This window comes from Oncorhynchus tshawytscha, linkage group LG32 (genome assembly GCF_018296145.1).
Source record: "Oncorhynchus tshawytscha isolate Ot180627B linkage group LG32, Otsh_v2.0, whole genome shotgun sequence".
Taxonomy (NCBI): Eukaryota; Metazoa; Chordata; class Actinopteri; order Salmoniformes; family Salmonidae; genus Oncorhynchus; species Oncorhynchus tshawytscha.
The window spans coordinates 6,401,751-6,420,532 of record NC_056460.1 but is presented as its reverse complement, the minus strand read 5'-3'; the positions used below and the strand labels follow the sequence as shown (position 1 = coordinate 6,420,532).

At 41.3% G+C, this 18,782-nt stretch overlaps 1 protein-coding gene across 2 annotated transcripts in view; it reads left to right on the top strand.

Annotated features, from left to right (window-relative positions):
- Positions 1 to 18,782, top strand: part of LOC112230393 (ERO1-like protein beta) — a 34,093-nt gene that overhangs the window by 2,515 nt on the left and 12,796 nt on the right. For both annotated transcript variants that reach the window (XM_024396682.2, XM_024396683.2), the window contains exons 2-4: positions 967 to 1,086; positions 4,515 to 4,598; positions 7,363 to 7,404. In XM_024396682.2, the coding sequence (XP_024252450.1) occupies positions 967 to 1,086; positions 4,515 to 4,598; positions 7,363 to 7,404 (246 nt within the window). The remainder of the gene's footprint in view (positions 1 to 966; positions 1,087 to 4,514; positions 4,599 to 7,362; positions 7,405 to 18,782) is intronic.

Genomic DNA, 18,782 nt, shown 5'->3' with positions numbered 1-18,782 from the left:
GGCCAGCTTTTGCACTCATTTCTGTCTCTCTCGCTGTCTCCCCCCTCTCTTTCTTTGTCTGTATTTAATATCTTCCTCTTGCCCCTGGCCCTCCATTTGCACCAAAGTGTCCCAAAGCTGAGGGAGGGAATATTATGGAGGGTGTAGGGCTTAATTAGACCTTCCGATAGCCACTTTGACAAGTCAGCGTTGCTTCCGAGCAGAATGTTATCCCAACAAAGTGTAGCCTAAACACATGGTTAACGGTCCGGTCTGCAAGTAGCCTAGTTTTAAAATGGCCCGTGATATGCTTTATGAATGTAAAATATGGCCCGCCAATGCACGATAGAACATAGTGCGGCTGTTGTGGATCATATCTTTTGAACAGTAATGGCTAGAAACAAGCTAGACTTGTTTTACTGTCAAACGTAATGCTGCTATTGTTTTTAATTTTGTAAAGCAGCTTGTGTTTCCTAACGAGGCATAGGGTATCTGATGGCGACTGGTTAGCTACAGGGAAGCAAAAGAGTCACCTGTGCGATGTGTCTAATCAGCGGCGGCTATTGAGCGGAGCCTGTCTGCCTAACCTGCCCACGCTCATCTCTTTTTTCCCCCACAGCTTACCATCTGATGTAGACTAGGCTTGTGTGGCGGGTCCTTCCCACGGTGCATCTGTACTGTTAATATTAATTGTGTTTATCACTGAAAAGCTTTCAATCTCTCCAAAATATCTTGTCCAGGCCACTTAGTAGTCTGATTTTAGCCACAGAGATAATTTAGTCTTGTCTCATTTTAGCCAACTGAAATGAACAATATTTTTTTGTTTAGTTATTGTTTTTCTTGGGTCTGTTTAGTCCATTATAGTGTAGTCAATTGCCACTGAAAAATAAGTGTTTGACAAAATATTTTAGTCACTAATTTTGTTGACAAAATTAACACTGGTGTACACCCATAATTCTTAAGGCGTTTTCCGGTTGTTTCCCTCAGTTGACAGGCGTCTTGGATGACTGCTTCTGTGACATCGAGAGCATTGATGTCTTCAACAACTTCAAAATCTACCCCCGCATTCAGAAGCTGACCGAGAGAGACTACTTCAGGTACTACAGGGTAAGTACTAAATAGTAGGACCCAGCAGTAGAGTACGAGGAGCAGTAGAAATGTCCTTATCATCAGACCGTAAGGTTTTGCGTTTGTCTTTGCACTATAGCTTAAAAAGTGTCCTAAAGGTAATCCCTCAATAAACACTCCTACTACTGTGGATTTACCCTAATTGACAACCTGTATTTTCAAATGAGTTTGTAATTTTTTAAACTATACCTTTGTTTGAGCTTCAATGGCCCTTAACCCGTAGTACTTAGTGCTTATAAAGGGTCCCTCCCCAATTCCGTTCCTTGCTAATCTGAAACAAATAGGCCGAGCAAATGTTTTCCAGCCTACCCCATAGTTTGTTGACGCTGCTCTGTTGTGTATTCACTGCTTTGGATGTCTCCACCCGGGACTACTGTTCTAGTTGGAATAGGTCTGCTTCAGGGTTGACTAAATTGACAGCGAATAGACATTCTTGAAGAAAAAGTTAATTGTGCTACTCCTATTTACGTTATAATGTCCATGGGTGTATTCACTAGGAACCAAATGGATGCAAACGGGCCGAAATAAGATGGGACTAACCTGAACTTGTCCAATAGGGTTGGTTGTTTAGCAACTAAACCGACGCGTGCGCAACTATGGTGCAAAACAGACCGGGTTAACTTAGATTGTTGAAAACTTTTATAAATGAGTTCTTGTCGTGTCTCAAATAAATTGTTACAGTTGTTGGTTATCTAGCTGGCTAATTTTAACCATATTAGCGTAGGCATGACATGAGTCAAAACAACATCGCAACGAGCTAAAAACGAGCCACCTACGATTCCCCACATGGCAGCTTCTTGTCATTGTTGCTAGCTATCAGAATCATAACCCCACACAGCCTTCTGCCTCATTGATGCTTGAGCATCATTTTTGTGATGTTGCCAGCCAACCCTTCTATAAGAAAGGCTTGTTTTCGTTGCTAAACATTTTCCATTGCAAAACTTGCTTGGGCCCTAGTTACAGCAGAAACACATATACCTTACATTATAATTATTGTATGTGATACTTGTCAGGTACATTAAGTGTGAAAATTAGATGCTCCTCATACTGGAACCTAGGTATTAGAAAGAGTGCACGAGGATGACATCACCGTGTTGATGTAACTGAATCTTATAGGGAAATACAGTAGGCCCAGTCCAGTGGTGACAAACCTTTAGTCATCCATCTTTCCCAATCATCCTCTTTTGCATCCCTAGACAGTCTTACAAGTTGCCCATTTGTAGAACCTGATGCAAATATGATATCATTCTCTATGATAACAGCACTCAACCTGTTACATTTGTATAACTGCTCAAACGCTTTCCCGACACCTAGAATCCATAAGAAACATTTAGGCCCATTTGAGTCACTTGACCTCTCTAGTACGCTAGCGTCCCACCTCGACAACAGCCAATGAAATTGCAGTGCGCCAAATTCAAAACAACAGATCCCATAATTCCTCAAACATGCAAGTATTATCCACCATTTTAAAGATAATCTTCTTGTAAATCCAACCACAGTGTCCGATTTCAAAAAGGCTTTACTGCGAAAGCACACCAAACGATTATGTTAGGTCAGTACCTAGTCACAGAAAAACACAGCCATTTTTCCATCCAAAGAGAGGAGTCACAAAAAGCAGAAAGAGAAAATGAATCACTAACCTTTGATGATCTTCATCAGATGGCACCCATGGGACTTCATGTTACACAATACATGTATGTTTTGTTCGATAAAGTTATATCCAAAAATCTCAGTTTACATTGGCGCGTTATGGTCAGAAATGCATTGTCTCAAACAAACATCCGATGAAAGTGCAGAGAGCCACATCAAATAACAGAAATACTCATCATAAACATTGATAAACGATACAAGTGTTAAGCATGGAATTATAGATAAACTTCTCCTTAATGCAACCGCTGAGTCAGATTTCAAAAATGCTTTATGGCGAAAGCACACTTTGCGATTTATGTTAGGTCAGCTCCTAGCCACAAACCCATACAGTCATTTTCCAAACAAGGAAAGGTGTCACAAAAGTCAGAAATAGCATTCAACTTTGTCACGTACCTTCGAACTTCATCTGGTGGCACTCCCAGGTCTCCATGTTAGACAAATGTTAATTTTGTTCGATAATGTCCCTCTTTATGACCAAAAACCTCCTTTTTGTTCGCGCGTTTTGTCCAGTAATCCAAATGCAGAAGGCGCGTGCACTAATTCCAGACGAAAAGTCCAAAAAAAGTACAATAAAAATTTGTAGAAACATGCCAAATGATTAAAATCAATCCTCCGGTTGTTTTTGTCATAAACAATCAATACTATTTAAACCGGACAAAAGCTTTGTCAATAGGAAAGGAGAAACAATAAAGGCGCGTTCACGATCAGACGCATGGCTGATGAATAGAAATGACCACTGGCCACTGATTGAAAGTGCTATATCTCCCTCGTTTTTCAGAGTAAAAGCCTGAAACAATGCCTAAAAACTGGTCACATGTTGAGGAAGCCATAGAGCTCGTGAACTGGGTCCTAAGTCTTTGTATGGGTCCTAAGTCTTTCAATGGAAAAACAACCTTTCAAAATAATAGTACTTTCTGGTTGGATTTTCCTCAGGTTTTCAACTTGCCATATCAGTTCTGGTATACTCACAGACATTATTTTAACAGTTTTGGAAACTTTAGAGTGTTTTCTATCCAAATCTACTAATTATATGCATATCCTATCTTCTGGGCCTGAGTAGCAGGCAGTTTAATTTGGGCATGCTTTTCAACAAAAAATAAGAATGCTACCCCCTACCCTAGTGAAGTTAATCTTTTCACAAAGGCAGTTTTTTTTTAAAGTCGCTCAATGTGAGTCCAGCTGTTGCGTTCATACGCCATTCATACACACCAAGCCATCTCATTCTAAAGGCAGTGTATTGCCCTTTTCCCACTGTGAACATCCAATCAGGAACTCTGAAAAGGAAGAATAGACTCATAGGAACATCATTAATATTTTCAGAATACTCATCTGGCCCCTAGTGTGATATTCCAATTTAAGTTTCTGTCTACAACTGACCAGTAAGCTGCTGCTCTACTAGTCACCATCCCATTGACTGAGCAACATTTTGACCCCACAAAATCAGGGTGTCACCTTTATGATTATCAGGTATTCTCCTCATACTGTCGCCTTCGAATGAGGTTGACGTATCCAATGACGAGCACATCTAGCAAAGAGGTCACCAGCAACAACAAGGCCCCGTGGTGTTTTCGGCGGAGCTCGTCCCTGAAATGCGTCAATGGAAAGAGAATCTGAATCAGATTTTGACATCATTATTTGAGTGAATTTAGCCTAGTTGTTCTGTCTTGCCTGTCTCCAACACATCACATCTCTGTGTGACGCAGTCACTTTCATAGCATATACCATGCCATCTCCACTCTTCCCTTTTCTTCTCACAGGTCAACCTGAATAGGCCCTGTCCCTTCTGGGCCGACGATAGCCACTGCTCCATCAAGGACTGCCAAGTGGAGCCCTGCCCAGAGGTCAGTTCAACCGACCCACAATAATCTACTTTGGTCTCCATATCGACTCCTAGTATTAATTACCCACAGGCACCTCCTGTAGGTCTGAAATGGTTAAATAAGTATTGGAAATGTGGTAAAAATTCCACGTGGGCTACAACAAGGTGGTGCTATTATTGCTATATTTTTTTTATTTTTAAAACATTTATTTCACCTTTATTTAACCAGGTAGGCCAGTTGAGAACAAGTTCTCATTTACAACTGCGACTTGGCAGCGTGAGTGAAGGAAGCTTTGTTGCGAAATAGGAAGCTGATTCTAGATTTAGTTTTGGAGATGTTTAATATCTGGAAGGAGAGTTTACAGTCTAGCCAGACACCTAGGTATTTGTAGTTGTCCACATATTCTAAGTCAGAACCGTCCAGAGTAGTGATGCTAGTCGGGCGGGTGGGTGCGGGCAGCGATCGGTTGAAAAGCATGCATTTAGTTTTACTAGCATTTAAGAGCAGTTGGAGGCCACGGAAGGAGTGTTGTATGGCATTGAAGCACGTTTGGAGGTTTGTTAACACAGTGTCCAAAGAAGGGCCAGATGTATACAGAATGGTGTCGTCTGCATAGAGGTGGATCAGGGAATCACCCGCAGCAAGAGCGACATCATTGATATATACAGAGAAAAGAGTTGGCCCGAGAATTGAACCCTGTGGTACCCCCATAGAGACTGCCAGAGGTCCGGATAACAGGCCTTCTGATTTGACACATTGAACTCTGTCTGAAAAGTAGTCGGTGAACCAGACAAGGCAGTCATTTGAGAATCCAAGGCTGAGTCTGCCGATAAGAATACGGTGATTGACAGAGTCGAAAGCCTTGGCAGGTTGATGAAGACGGCTGCACAGTACTGTCTTTTATCGATGGCGGTTATGATATCGTTTAGTACCTTGAGCGTGGCTTTCCTAACTGACTGCGTGTATTGGTTCCTGACTTCCCTGAAAAGTTGCTTATCGCGGGGACTATTAGATGCTAGGCGGAGCTTTACCTAGCAAGGACTTATAGATGACCTGGAGCCAGTGGGTCTGGCGACGAATATGCCACAGGGTGTTTTTGTGCTATTCGAGGGCAGTCAGGTCTGGAGTGAACAAAGGGCTATATCTGTTCTTAGTTCTACATTTGTTGAAAGGGGCATTATTTAAGATGATGAGGAAATTACTTTAACCTCAGTGAAAATGCAGAGCGCCAAATTCAAATAAATTGCTATAAAAATCTAACTTTCATGAAATCACACATGCAAGATAGCAAATTAAAGCTAGACTTGTTGTGAATCCAGCCAACATGTCAGATGTTGAGTTGGACTAGGGGCTCCGCAGTGAACATAAACAATGATAACTATCCTAAACAACAGTATACAAGGCATTAGAGAGAGGCATAAAAAGTGGCATAAAGCAATCACAGGTGTTGATTGGGAGAGCTAGCTAAGTCAACAACGGGTAAGACAACAGCTAATCAGCTAAGACAACAACAACAGGTAAAATGGTGATGAATGGGCAGAGGGTCAGTTAACTACACACAGGGCCTGAGTTCAAGGCTGGGGCCGACAGATAAACAAAATGGAGTACCGTGATTAATGAACAGTCCAGCAGGCATCAGCTATGTAGCCAAGTGATCATAGGGTCCAGTGAACAGCAATAGATGAAACAGGGAAGCCGCTAGGTAGTCGTTACTACGCTAGCAAGCGGGAGACACTGTGTTCAAAAAAAAGTTAGCAGGTTGGGGCTAGTAGAAGCGTCTGCTCTGACGTCCGGCAAAGGCCGGTTGAGGGCACAACGGATGGAATTACGTCGGCAGACCAGTCGTGATGGAACGGCGGGGGCTCTGTGTCAACAAAGGGTCCAGGCCATTTGGCAAAAGAGGTATTGTAGCTGGAGTAATTTTGTTTGCTAGCTGGGAGATGCGCCTGGCTCTCGGCTAACTGGTGCTAGCTTCGGGACCAGGGCGTTAGCCACTATAGCCACTCGGTAGCAGCGATGATCCGATGCAAAGGTCCAGAGCTTACGGCAAGAATCCGGTGGTGTAGTTGATTCTAGTCGTGTTAGTGAAGAGTCCGGGAGGCATCAGCTGTGTAGCCGAGTGATCATAGGGTCCACTGAGCAGGCCTGGAGATGGACCTGGCTCAAGGCTAGCTTTGGGGCTGGGCCACGCGGTGGTGGCAGCTAGCTAGCTGCAACGATCAGGAGTAATGGTCCAGGGCTTAAGGCAGGAATCCGGTGTTTTAGTGGAGAAAAACAATCCGATATGCTCAGGGTTGATAACACGCTGTGCAGGCTGGCAAGTATTATCCAGGCTAAAAGCGGCTGGTGTCTGTGCTAAAGGTAAAGGCCGCTTCTGATGGAGGTTCTAGCTATAAGGTCTAAAAATAGCAGATCCGTATCACATTGGGTGAGGCGGGTTGCCGGAAGGTATATTTAATTTTAAAAAGGAAGAAGAGATTTAAAATATATACAAAAAGATGAAAAATACAAAATTTACACGAGAGAATGACAAACAAAGTCTGCACTGCTACGCAATATTGCTAATCATTCTATTTTTTTTTATTTTTTTTTTTAGATCTAGGCCTACAAGAAGAGACCAGGGCTATGGGCAAATTAACCCTAGTGGGTTAATTTACAATTGTTAATATAGTGTTTCCCGAGTCTTTGTATTCTAATCTGTGTTTTCTGTTAATTATAGCTTAGCCTCTGACCTGCGTTCTGCATTGTTGACAGTGATGTCCCCTTTGTGTGTGTTTGTTTACAGAGCAAGATTCCAGTGGGAATAAAGTCTGGAAACTACAATAGGGTAAGCCGCTCTCTCCCCAGATAGACAGATGGCATTCACTCAACAGTCATTCAACTGTAATGAATACAAACACACTCTACAAACACATTAAAATGAAAGGAAAGAGAATGTACCATATGCACTCTCAATTTTCATGCAATATGGCCAAGAAACAGGAGTGTACTTACTATGTTTTAAAAGAATTAGGGCAAAGGAGTAAGTTAAACAGATTATACTGTGTAAATGTATGGTTGGAAGAATGTATTATAGTTGAGGGGGGGTAAGCGAGGGACATGATTGTTGGCAAACACTTGGGTCGTGTTCAGTAGGCATGAAAAGGAGTGAAACAGGTGGGTACTATCTGATTTTTCTCCAATTACAAATGCTTGTTTTTGTTCTCTTCTACAGAATGTTTTGATACAGTGTGCACTAATGAACACAACCCTGGTATAGTGCCTTATGTTTGTCTTGTAATGACTCACAAGTGTTTGTTGGATATCTGGACTGATTGCCAGTCAAGGTCAAATCCTGCTGTATCTTTAGTTAGTGGGAAAAGGTTATGTTTGGACACATCGGTTGAGCTAGGGGTAGTTACATGGCTATAGGCTACATTATGTGCAGGGCAAGGTTTGTTTTTCAACTTTAATGAAATCAGCCACATCCCACAGATTTTCGACCAACAGCGTTTAGCCAGACAGCTCATCTGGCTTGACCTCCCGAGGCCTCTGCTTCCTTTATTGTGTGGTCTGTTGCGTGAGGATTTTTGCCACATCACCCCCAGTGTTAGGGGTTAGCACTAAGTGTGCTACTGGAGACGTGTTAGGCAAAAGGCAGATTAAATTCGCAGTTAGCGCTGTGGTGATGCTCTCCCACAGCTGAAGGCTAGAGACGCTATGTGGTTGGCGACGTGGCCATGCCATAGGACAAAGCACAGCAGGTGCTTGTGTGTGAGGTCATGAAGAAACATTAGCTGACTGCACATCAGAGTTGTTTATTTAGCTTTTTATGCTTTGTGGCATGTGGCGTTAGCTTAACCATTTTTTTTAGCTCCTCCGGTATTTTTTCTTGACTGACTTTCCATTTAAAAAGATTAATCCTATTGCAGACAGTGTGTGCAGAGCTCGAGTTGAAGTATACAGAGTAGGGAGCCCTGTATGATGGATTTAGCCTAGCCTAATTGATAACAAAGATGGGTCGTTCCATTTGATTTCAATCACCTTTTGACTGCATCCCTTTTGATTTTAACAAAACTTTGAATACATATTTGTCCATGGTCGAAGTGGTCAGAAAGTAGCTTTTTGGACTTGAATGCCAAAACATTTAGGAGATAATGGTGCTCAAAGATGACCCATGTTGCATACCCCACCCTACCATGAGACATCCATGTCTTCATCACTGGAAAAGATAAAAGGTTGAGTTTGATATAATTTAAACGCTTATAAACAGGGTTGTCAAACTATTGTATAATTTCTTGACAAAGATATATACATTTATTTTAACCTATATGTTGTATCTTAGACCCGATTTTACATAATCTGAGGTGTTTGTGTTGTGCCCGCCACAGCATGCTCTTGAATACAGGTTGAGTGTCATGTTTTGGGTGATAAATTATTTAAAATGGGAATACAATTGAAATGTCAACTTTCAAATAAATGGTAGCACAAGGATGGTTGGAGGTCCACACATCAGAGACTTAAATAAGAATATCAGTTGTTTTAAATTATACTGTCAATGTTCTATTGGAAACCTATTGAAATCATAGAAATATAGATAATAGAGTATACATTTAAATTCAATTAACATTTAAATGATGTACCAACTAAATTTTAATGTACTAGGGTTTGAGCAGTATCCAGATTTCCATACCTTCACACCGTGCTTGTGCCATCCTGGGATATACGGTATTACCGGTAGTGCACATAAGGGGCGCTATGAATTTTTTTTCTTCAAACGTACAAAAAAAGCCCAAAAAACATCACTTACCAGAATGCTAGCAAGTACTATGGAATTATTATAGTGGATGCTAGGTAAATGCTAATGAACGCATGAAAACATTTACTACTAGGACAGACAACCCAGCTCATAAAGTTATGCAAGTATCTCAAAACACAGTTTGCAGCACGCACAAAACAAAAATTAGGCAGCCGGGATTCTTAATACAGGAGGGGATTGTCTCTGCTGCTCTTACCAAGAAGCTTGAAGCAAGCTAACATTAGCAAGTTATCAAAATGAACAAGTTAGCAAAAACCCAGCTGGATAGAATTTATTTGGCACATTATAGATAGTTAAGGTAATAGTTATAGGATATATAGCTGGCAAACATTAGTAGTAAATTTACAAGTGTAACTTGATCACCGCACTTAAGTTGCGCAGCAGCAGTGACTCACGCGTTTTGTTAGTTGTGCTTCTTTGTAAACAAACACACGTGACTGGCTCAAACCGCTGTTTTGGGAAACTAGTACCGGTAAGCTTCATAATGATGAAATATTATCTAACGGGCGAAATTATGAACGCGATTTTCTTTATCTATTACGTAGTGGACAAGTTGACTGCAGGTATTTATTTAAAAAGTAATACTATTCAAAGGCCAAAAACCGTCACTTGCCAGTATGCTAACAAGTACTAAGGGATCCTCATGGAGAATGCTAACAAAATAATAACAAGCGCATTGCAAACATTTTGTAAATTTTTTCTGACCTAAACTATACAAGTAACTCAAACGCTACTCACAGTTTGTTGCATGCAGGGTTGCCACTTTAGTTTTAGAAGTGGGGGTATACAACCTAAAGCTCATTTCCGTGTACACAATTCAATATGCCGTCTCTATTTAGAACAAAAAGTAAGCAAAAATGCCCACAGTCATCAAGCTAGGTAAGAGATCATTATTAAATATGTTTAAGTGATTAGTAAGACTGAACTAGATCAGATGTAATTCAACAATAAATATTGTGTTGCACCTAACATATGGACAACTTGAAAAAACAGACTTTTGATTTCTATATTAGACATCCTATCAGACCGACCAGCCAGCCCTGGCCGCCTGCATGCCCGACCCCCACCAGTCTAGTCTATAACTCATCTCTCTCCCAACACAATTTCCTTCCCATTTCACACCTTATTTTAATTCCAAAGGGAAAGTTTTTTTGGGGAACCCCCCTACTGTAGAGCTCTTTTTACTTGTGCACAATATAGCTGGGTTGCCCCGTCTTGTCCCTAGGGGTTCAACATCCTGCAGCTCCCCAACCCAACACACCCCTCTCAGCTTTAGGATCTTAGTGAAACATTAATTATTGGGTTTGTTTGTGTTAGGCTGAGCAGGACTGAGCAGCCCAGCAGCTAGGGATTGCCTAAATAGGTATATCCCTTGACGTGGGCATGTTTTCAATACAGACTCCTTTGTCGTACTGTCATCCCTATAAGGCATCTAGACCTTATGAGAGTTGCCCAATATACTCCTAATCGTATGATAAATCAAATCCGATACATACATTGCATTTGGAAAATATTCAGACCCCTTGATTTTGTTGCGTTACAGGCGTATTCTAAAATTGATTATTGTTTTTTTTCTTCATCAATCTACACACAGTACCCCTTAATGACAAAGCAAAAACAGGTTTTTAGAAACGTTTGCTAATGTATTAAAAATAAAAAAAACAATCACTTTTTACGTAAGTATTCAGACCCTTTACTCAGTACTTTGTTGAAGCATCTTTGGCAGCGATTACAGCCTCGAGTCTTCTTGTGTATGATGTTGTATTTGGGCAGTTTCTCCCATTCTTCTCTGCAGATCTTCTCAAGCTCTGTCAGGTTGGATGGGGTGCGTCGCTGCGCAGCTATTTTCAGGTCTCCAGAGATGTTCAATCGGGTTCAAGTCCAGGCTCTGGCTGGGCCACTTAAGGAATCTCTGAGACTTGTCCCGAAGCCACTCCTGCATTGTGGCTGTGTGCTTAGGGTTGTTGTCCAGTTTGCCCCCAGTCTGTGGTCCTGAGCGCTCTGGAGCAGGTTTTCATCAAGGATCTCGCTCTACTTTCACCTTAGGGATGGTGCCAGGTTTCTTCCAGATGTGATGCTTGGCATTCAGGCCATCTTGGTTTCATCAGACCAGAGAATCTAGTTTCTCATGAGAGAGTCCTTTAGTTGCCTTTTGGCAAACTCCAAGCGGGCTGTCATGTGCCTTTTTACTGAGGAGTGGCTTCCATCTGGCCACTCTACCATGAAGGCCTGATTGGTGGATTGCTGCAGAGATGGTTGTCCTTCTGGAAGGTTCTCCCATCTCCACAGAGGAACTCTGGAGCTCTGTCAGAGTGACCATCGGGTTCTTGGTCACCTCCCTGACCAAGGCCTTTCTCCCCTGATTGCTCAGTTTGACCAGGTGGCCAGCTCTAGGAAGAGTCTTGGTAGTTCCAAACTTCCATTTAAGAATGATGAGGCCACTGTGTTCATGGGGACCTTCAATGCTGCAGACATTTTTTGGTACCCTTCCCCAGATCTGTGCTCTGACACAATCCTGTCTCGGAGCTCTACAGACAATTCCTCCGACCTCATGGCTTGGTTTCTGCTCTGACATGCAGTGTCACCTGTTGGACCTTATATAGACAGGTGTGCCTTTCCAAATCATGTCCAATCAATTGAATTTACCATAGGTGGAATCCAATCAAATTGTAGAAACATCTCAAGGATGATTCATGGAAACAGGATGCACCTGAGCTCAATTTCGAATCTCATAGCAAGGGTCTGAATACTTATGTAAATACGGTATTTGTTATTTTTAATAAATTAGCAAAAATGTCCCAAACTTTTTTCACTTTGTCGTTCCTGTGGATTGTGTGTAGATTGATGAGGAAAAATAATATTTAATCCCTTTCAGAATAAGGCTGTAATTTAACAAAATGTGGAAAAAGTCAAGCCGTTAGAATACTTTCCAAATGCACTGTAACTTGCCATTGTGGTAGGATAACTAACCTCCCAATTAATGGCAATACATTTCTTTGCCGCTACAAATGCTTGGGAGTCCCATAGGGCGGTGCAGCGTCATCCGGATTTGGCCGGTGTAGGTCGTCATCTTAAGTAATAATTTGTTCTTAACCTTTTATTTAACTTTATTTAACAAACATGTCAGTTAAGTAAAATACCATAACATATGCAAATATGTCTCCTTTTGTGTTGTACACGTCCAGCAGAGGAATGACATTTCCGAGTGCATGTAATTCAGTTTCACTGGCATATAGTACGTTCTGTGAATGGCCTTAAACTGCAGTAATTGATGTCTGAGATGGTATGAACATGACTGGGCATTCAAACATATCTGTATCCATTCATCATCATCAATAGCTTCTACTAGGTCTTCCTCACATTTTTGTTTTAGATGTTTTGTGTCATCGGGAAAAAGCCTTGATACAGTGTGAAATCAACTTTGGACGTTTGTCAGACTGCCTTAATATAGCATCTGGCTGGTCCAGTGTTTGCTGCACAGAGAGAATAAAGTGTTGCAACTGCAAAAATGCACCTCACCTCCATCACAGACTGGTCTTCCCTGGCTGCCTGACCCTGCTGATACCCCTGTCACCATCTGATCCTCTTAAAATGAGGCATTACATAGAATTACCTTGGTGTCCATTCATGCATTATATTATCCAAGAATATAATCAATGGTTGAATAATTGAAATTACCATTATTCCCAGATCCCAGACTGTAACCCTAAACTTAAGCTGCTGTCCTGTAGCTACTGTAGGTCTACCCATCAATTCAATATTTAACTTTGTATCATTCACTGATATTGTTAATATACTGTAAAATTCACCTGAGCTCCGTAGACATGTCTGACCTAGGGCTGTGGCAAGCTTGAAATTTTGTCGCCGGTGATTGCCAAGCAAATATCTGTAGGTCACATGGTAATTGACTGTTAATTAACAAATACACATTTAGCATCTCCTGGCTTCTAATAAATCCATGTAATATAGCCTACATCTTCACAATAAATCCATTATTTATTTTGGACAGGTCTGAAGAAGCATGATATGAAGAGAATAGCTTACTCTGAGTTGTCCTTCTGTCAGGTCCTGATATGGCTATGCCAAATGGCTGTGGGCTACACTAGTTAATTTAGCATTATTTTACAGTATGAAGAATACAATTGAACAAAGCTAAATAAAAATATAAATATTGTCTTCAAATGATTTGAGAGAGTGCGCACATGCAGCTATTTGTGTTGAGCGGTTAACAAAGAAATAGGTACTCCTATATGCTTAATTTAGAGTTACATTAATAACTTTAGTTGTTCTACAAACGTTGGGCTATATGTTTCGATTTTTAATACATTGGATTCTAATGATGATTGGAAAAAAGTAGCTTGACATGCATGAACTCTGCCTTGTTTTTTGCGTAGGCTGTACACACTCCAATAGTCTCTCATTCCCAATTTGACACCCACTTGATAATGTCTCGAATTTCACGGCTGTGCCGTAATGCACCCTAACTTAATCTATGCCTTTTGTGGCCCGGAGTGCTGCTTTGTGCCCTTGTCACTGAGTGTGCTGCGCAATGGAAGCCCTCTCACTCACTTGGCTCTCCGTCACGCGATCAGGTCTTTCTCACAGGCAACAAATGAAGATGGACACATCGGAGACGCATATGCTTGTCTTTATCCAATTCCGAGGTGCATATTGGGAAAAATAATCCACATTTACTTTCAGCCAACAAGATGAGTAGGCCTAACGAACAGCAAAAGCACTATCCTATGGCAATCTACTGTCCCCCATAGTACAAAAGTTGACCTATTCTATTCCAGGAATAAATATTCCATACATAGTCTGGGACAGTTGTGGGATGCGACCGATCACAGATTAATACAACCACTAGCATCAAAACACCTTTTTATGCAATGTGGCTGACGCAACAACACATTTAGCTCAAAATGTTGATAAACTATTATGCTGTTTCTTCACATTATAGGCGCAGCAATGCGCACATGGTAGTAGGCTATAAGCATGAATGTTCCATTAGCGGAAAACACCGTTATCGAAAGTGACCACAAATGCGATTTATGCATGTAATGCAATTAAGCTTGTATTATAAAGGTGCATTTTTATGGTGAAAATGATCTTCCCCAAACTTGAAACTCATGCGCTGCTTATTTTTATGGTGTTAGGCAGTTAGGCTTACGCCCCTTGTAAAGCAGATGAATGTGCTTAATTTTAAGAAGTTATTTGGCCACTTTAGTTGTGATACAAACCTTATTAAAACAGTCTCATGTAGCCTAGCCCATAGGCCTATGTTTAGAAAAAGTTGTAAAAAAGAAGCCAGTTTCTTATGCTGGGCATCATTCACAAGTGATAGGCTAGTATTGTGTCCCATCATACTTTTCTTGATTTAATCTGGTCTTACATATGCAAAATAATATATGTGTGACATTTGTTTTGATTTAGAATGGACCATTATCATGCACCTGTTTCGAAACCGGGGCAGTGGGAAAAAATACATGTCATCTATGCACTTAAATAGTGAATGGAGGACGCTTTTCTCCGTGGTTTATTTTCATGTCAGCCAGGTAGGCTATTCTCCTGTTGTAAATATAAGCAATGTGCTTAATATTAGGATGGGATCCTCCTTTTTTAAATTATTAGCGGCACTGTGTTTTCTTCCACAATTGCAAAGCCTATAAAAATGTTACGTAACATGAGCTTGTGGAATGAAGTGTTTGATTAGATTTTTAAATACATTTGCCTTGATGTCAGAGTGGTTTAGAGTTACAGTAGAGTGCCTGAGTACCAGGCAGTTAGCAAGTTTGGTAGGCTACTAATGACCAGCAGCAGCATCAGAGCTTGGAGAAGCCTAATTACAGTGGCTAAACGGTCATGTGGAATTTGACTGCCTTCATGACTCGTGACCGCCAGTGTGGCAGTAATACGGTCACTTCAACAGCCCTAGTCTGACCCTGCTGGGGCCCCTGTCACCATCTGATCCTGCTAAGACATGATGAGCATAGTGTTGTGTACTGACTGCACTAGAGGGCTGCCTGCGGGTCCCAACAGACATCATTGCGGCTCGATCTGGAGGGGGTGGTCAGAAAGATGAAAATATTTTTGTGGTCCCACAGATAATTTGAAAACGGTCCTCTTTCTGCTTTGTATGTGTTAGGTAGGCTATTGCATTAAAACTATGTTTTTGTATTATTATTATTCACACACCCAGAATTCACTGCTTCAACTTCAGTAGCCTACCTCTGCTAGTTGGGAATGAGAGTTCAAGTGCGCCTAGTAAGTGTGGTCTAATTGAAATAGAGTAGGCTTCCTATGTGGGCGGAGTTAACTTGAATGTAAAATTAACTTCAATCTGATTAGACGGTGGTTTACTACAGTTTCTGTAAATAAATATTGATAATGGAAAGAAGTGGAGGGCGCTCAACCAACGTAAGTCGAAATGCAATCCAAAAAATGTAATCATCATTGAAAAGAAAAGGCACCACGCGCGCGTAGGTTAGGCTACTATAGTGAGTGAGTGAGGGAGCGTTGCGCCTTTTCATTTTCAATATGTATTGGTTACCCATTTCTTTGTCTCTGCCGGCAAATCATCCTCCTAAAAGGTAGGCTATATCATATAGGCTTATGCAAAGCATAGCAAGTGTCGCTGTCATCATTCTTGTTGCTTCCAGTTCATTAGTCATACCTGCGAGATCAGGTGTGCGTGTGGTCTCAATTAAATAGAGTAGGCTATAGCCTATACATGGGCGGAAAAATACAGGCAGTTATCTTTCCAAGCAAATGTACTTCCTAAACAAGCCTATGGTTAGGCTATAGTTTTCTACATTGCGTAGAAATAGGCCTAAATATTGATCACCCATATTTCTCCATCTGAAAATCTTCCCACTCCTAAAAGAGAGAGTGCAAGTCTCTCCAACTCTGCTTTCCTCAAACTACATCTAGCATATTGGCTGATATAGCCCAGTAATACAATATCACATTTTATTTGTCACATGTGCCAAATACAACAGGTATTTCACCTTACAGTGAAATTATTTACAAGCCCTTAACCAAACATGCAGTTTAAAAAAATACCCACAAAAAAATAAGAAAAAGAAATTAAATTAAAAGCAGCACTAAAATAACAATATCAAGGCTATATACAGGGGGTACCGTGCGGGGGCACCGGTTGGTCGAGGTAATATGTACATGTAGGTAGAGTTATTAAAGTGACTATGCATAGATAATAACAGAATAGTAACAGCAGTGTAAAAGAGGGTGGGGGCAATCCATATTGTCTGGGTAGGCATTTGATTAGATGTTCAGGAGTCTAATGACTTGGGGGTAGAAGGGGTTTAGAAACCTCTTGGATCTGTAGTTGGCGCTCCGGTACCGCTTGCCGTGCAGTAGCAGAGAGAACAGTCTATGGATTGGGTGGCTGGAGTCTTTGACAATTTTTAGGGCCTTCCTCTGACACCGCCTGGTATAGAGGTCCTGGATGGCAGTGGTTTCATTGTTTGATTCAGGTCTAGTGTGAATGAGAAGAAGAATAGCTAACGTTAGCCAACTTTTTGCCAGTTCTCTCTCTAACGGTACATTAACTGGTGAAACCCAGCCAAGTTAATTTACTTCTGAAACGGGACAAAACAAAGGCTACAAAACCTTTCCATACAAACAACAGCTGTTAGATAGGGATATGAGGTAGCCATTATTACTATCTGACGGATAACTAGAGGCTAGAGCGGACCTGGCTGTGGTAGGTACTACTAGCTAGCGTAGCTTATTCATTCACCTCAGTCGAGAGGGAATGAAATATTAGCTAATGTTACTGTACATGTCAATTACAACACTAGCTCACTACTGTGAATAAACACTAGTTTTTTTCTGTTAAATTCAACAGCAGTTACCTTGCCAGCTACATCAGTCAACTAAAGAGTAGCCAATTTCTGCTCCGCTTGCTTTTAAAACTCAGTGAAAGAACTCAGCCTACTCTTTGGTGTCCGCTGGGTCCTAAATCTAGCCGGCTGAACACTTCAAACAGCCTACCTGACAGCTGGGAGGCGTCAGCACACTGTCGCCGCTTTTTGTATAACATTGCAATGATGAAACAGTGACAGTTGAGCACCTGGTTGCATGCACAAAACTAATATTAGCCATCAAGTCCCTTGATCCAGAAGGGTATTCTCTGCTGTTACCATGCAAATGCTTGATTTTGGAAGAAGCTAACCACTTTGCTAGAGAGCTAACTAGCTACTAAATTAGCAAACCAAATGCAGAACTGCAGAGCATTTAGCACACTTAACTTAATAATTAAAAGATATCTAGCTGGCAAACATTTAGTTGTGAATTCCATACTGTAATTAGATCACCAGGCGCATGCTGCATGACAGTGAGGGACTCACAAGGCTCTCTTTGTGTGCTTGTAAACAAACACCACGTGACTGGGGACTACTGTAAGCTAAATAATAAGGTGAAATGAAGAACGCAATGTTCTTTATCTCCTAACGTATTGCACAAGTTGACCGCAGGTATTTACTTAAAGTAGCTACAAATATTCAAATGTATAAAGATTTTTTTTTTTTTTAAGGCATTGAAAAACCATCCCGTGGATTTTTCCAAGTACGTCGGTATATATGGTATACCGCCCAAGCCTATATATTCAATTTATTTTATTTCCACATTACATTTTTCAAACATTTTAGTAATTTAGCGGACACTCTTGTCCAGAGCAACTTACAGTTATTGCATTCATCTTTAAGATAGCTAGTTGAGACAACCACATCACAGTCGTAGTAAGTACATTTCCTTAGACTTTCACAGCAAAGTCGGTGCTAGTAGGAAAAGACAAGTGGGGGGGTAAGACTGCGATGTCTTATTTCTGATACTGTTTGAAAAGGTATGGTTTCAGATGGAAGATGGGCAGAGATTCTGCTCTCCTAGCATCCGGGGGAAGCTGGTTCTACCATTGGGGTGCCATTGTAGACCGTGATTGAGTAGTCTTGGAGCGGTCAGGCCTTCCCCGGGAGGATGCGCAGCTCTGTCTTGTCGAGCTTGAGGGGGTGGGCTAACATCCAAACTGATATCCAAAATATGCCAGGTTGGCAGAGATGTGTGTCGCCACCTGGGTGTCAGAAGGGAGGAATGAGAAAAGTAGTTGTGTGTTATCTGCATAGCAATGATAGGGGAGACCATAAGAGGATATGATAGAGCCGAGTGACTTGGTGTATAGAGAGAAAAGAGGAGCGGGCCTAGAACTGAGCCCTTGGGGACACCAGTAGTGAGAGCATGTGAAATGGTTCAACTTTGAGCACCTTTATCTGTTTTGGCATTCAGGTCCAAAAAGTAACCATGGGCAAATATGTATGGAAAGTTTTGTTCAAATCACAAGGGGTGCCATCAAAAAGTGATTGAAATCAAATTGAACTACCCAGATGGAGCAT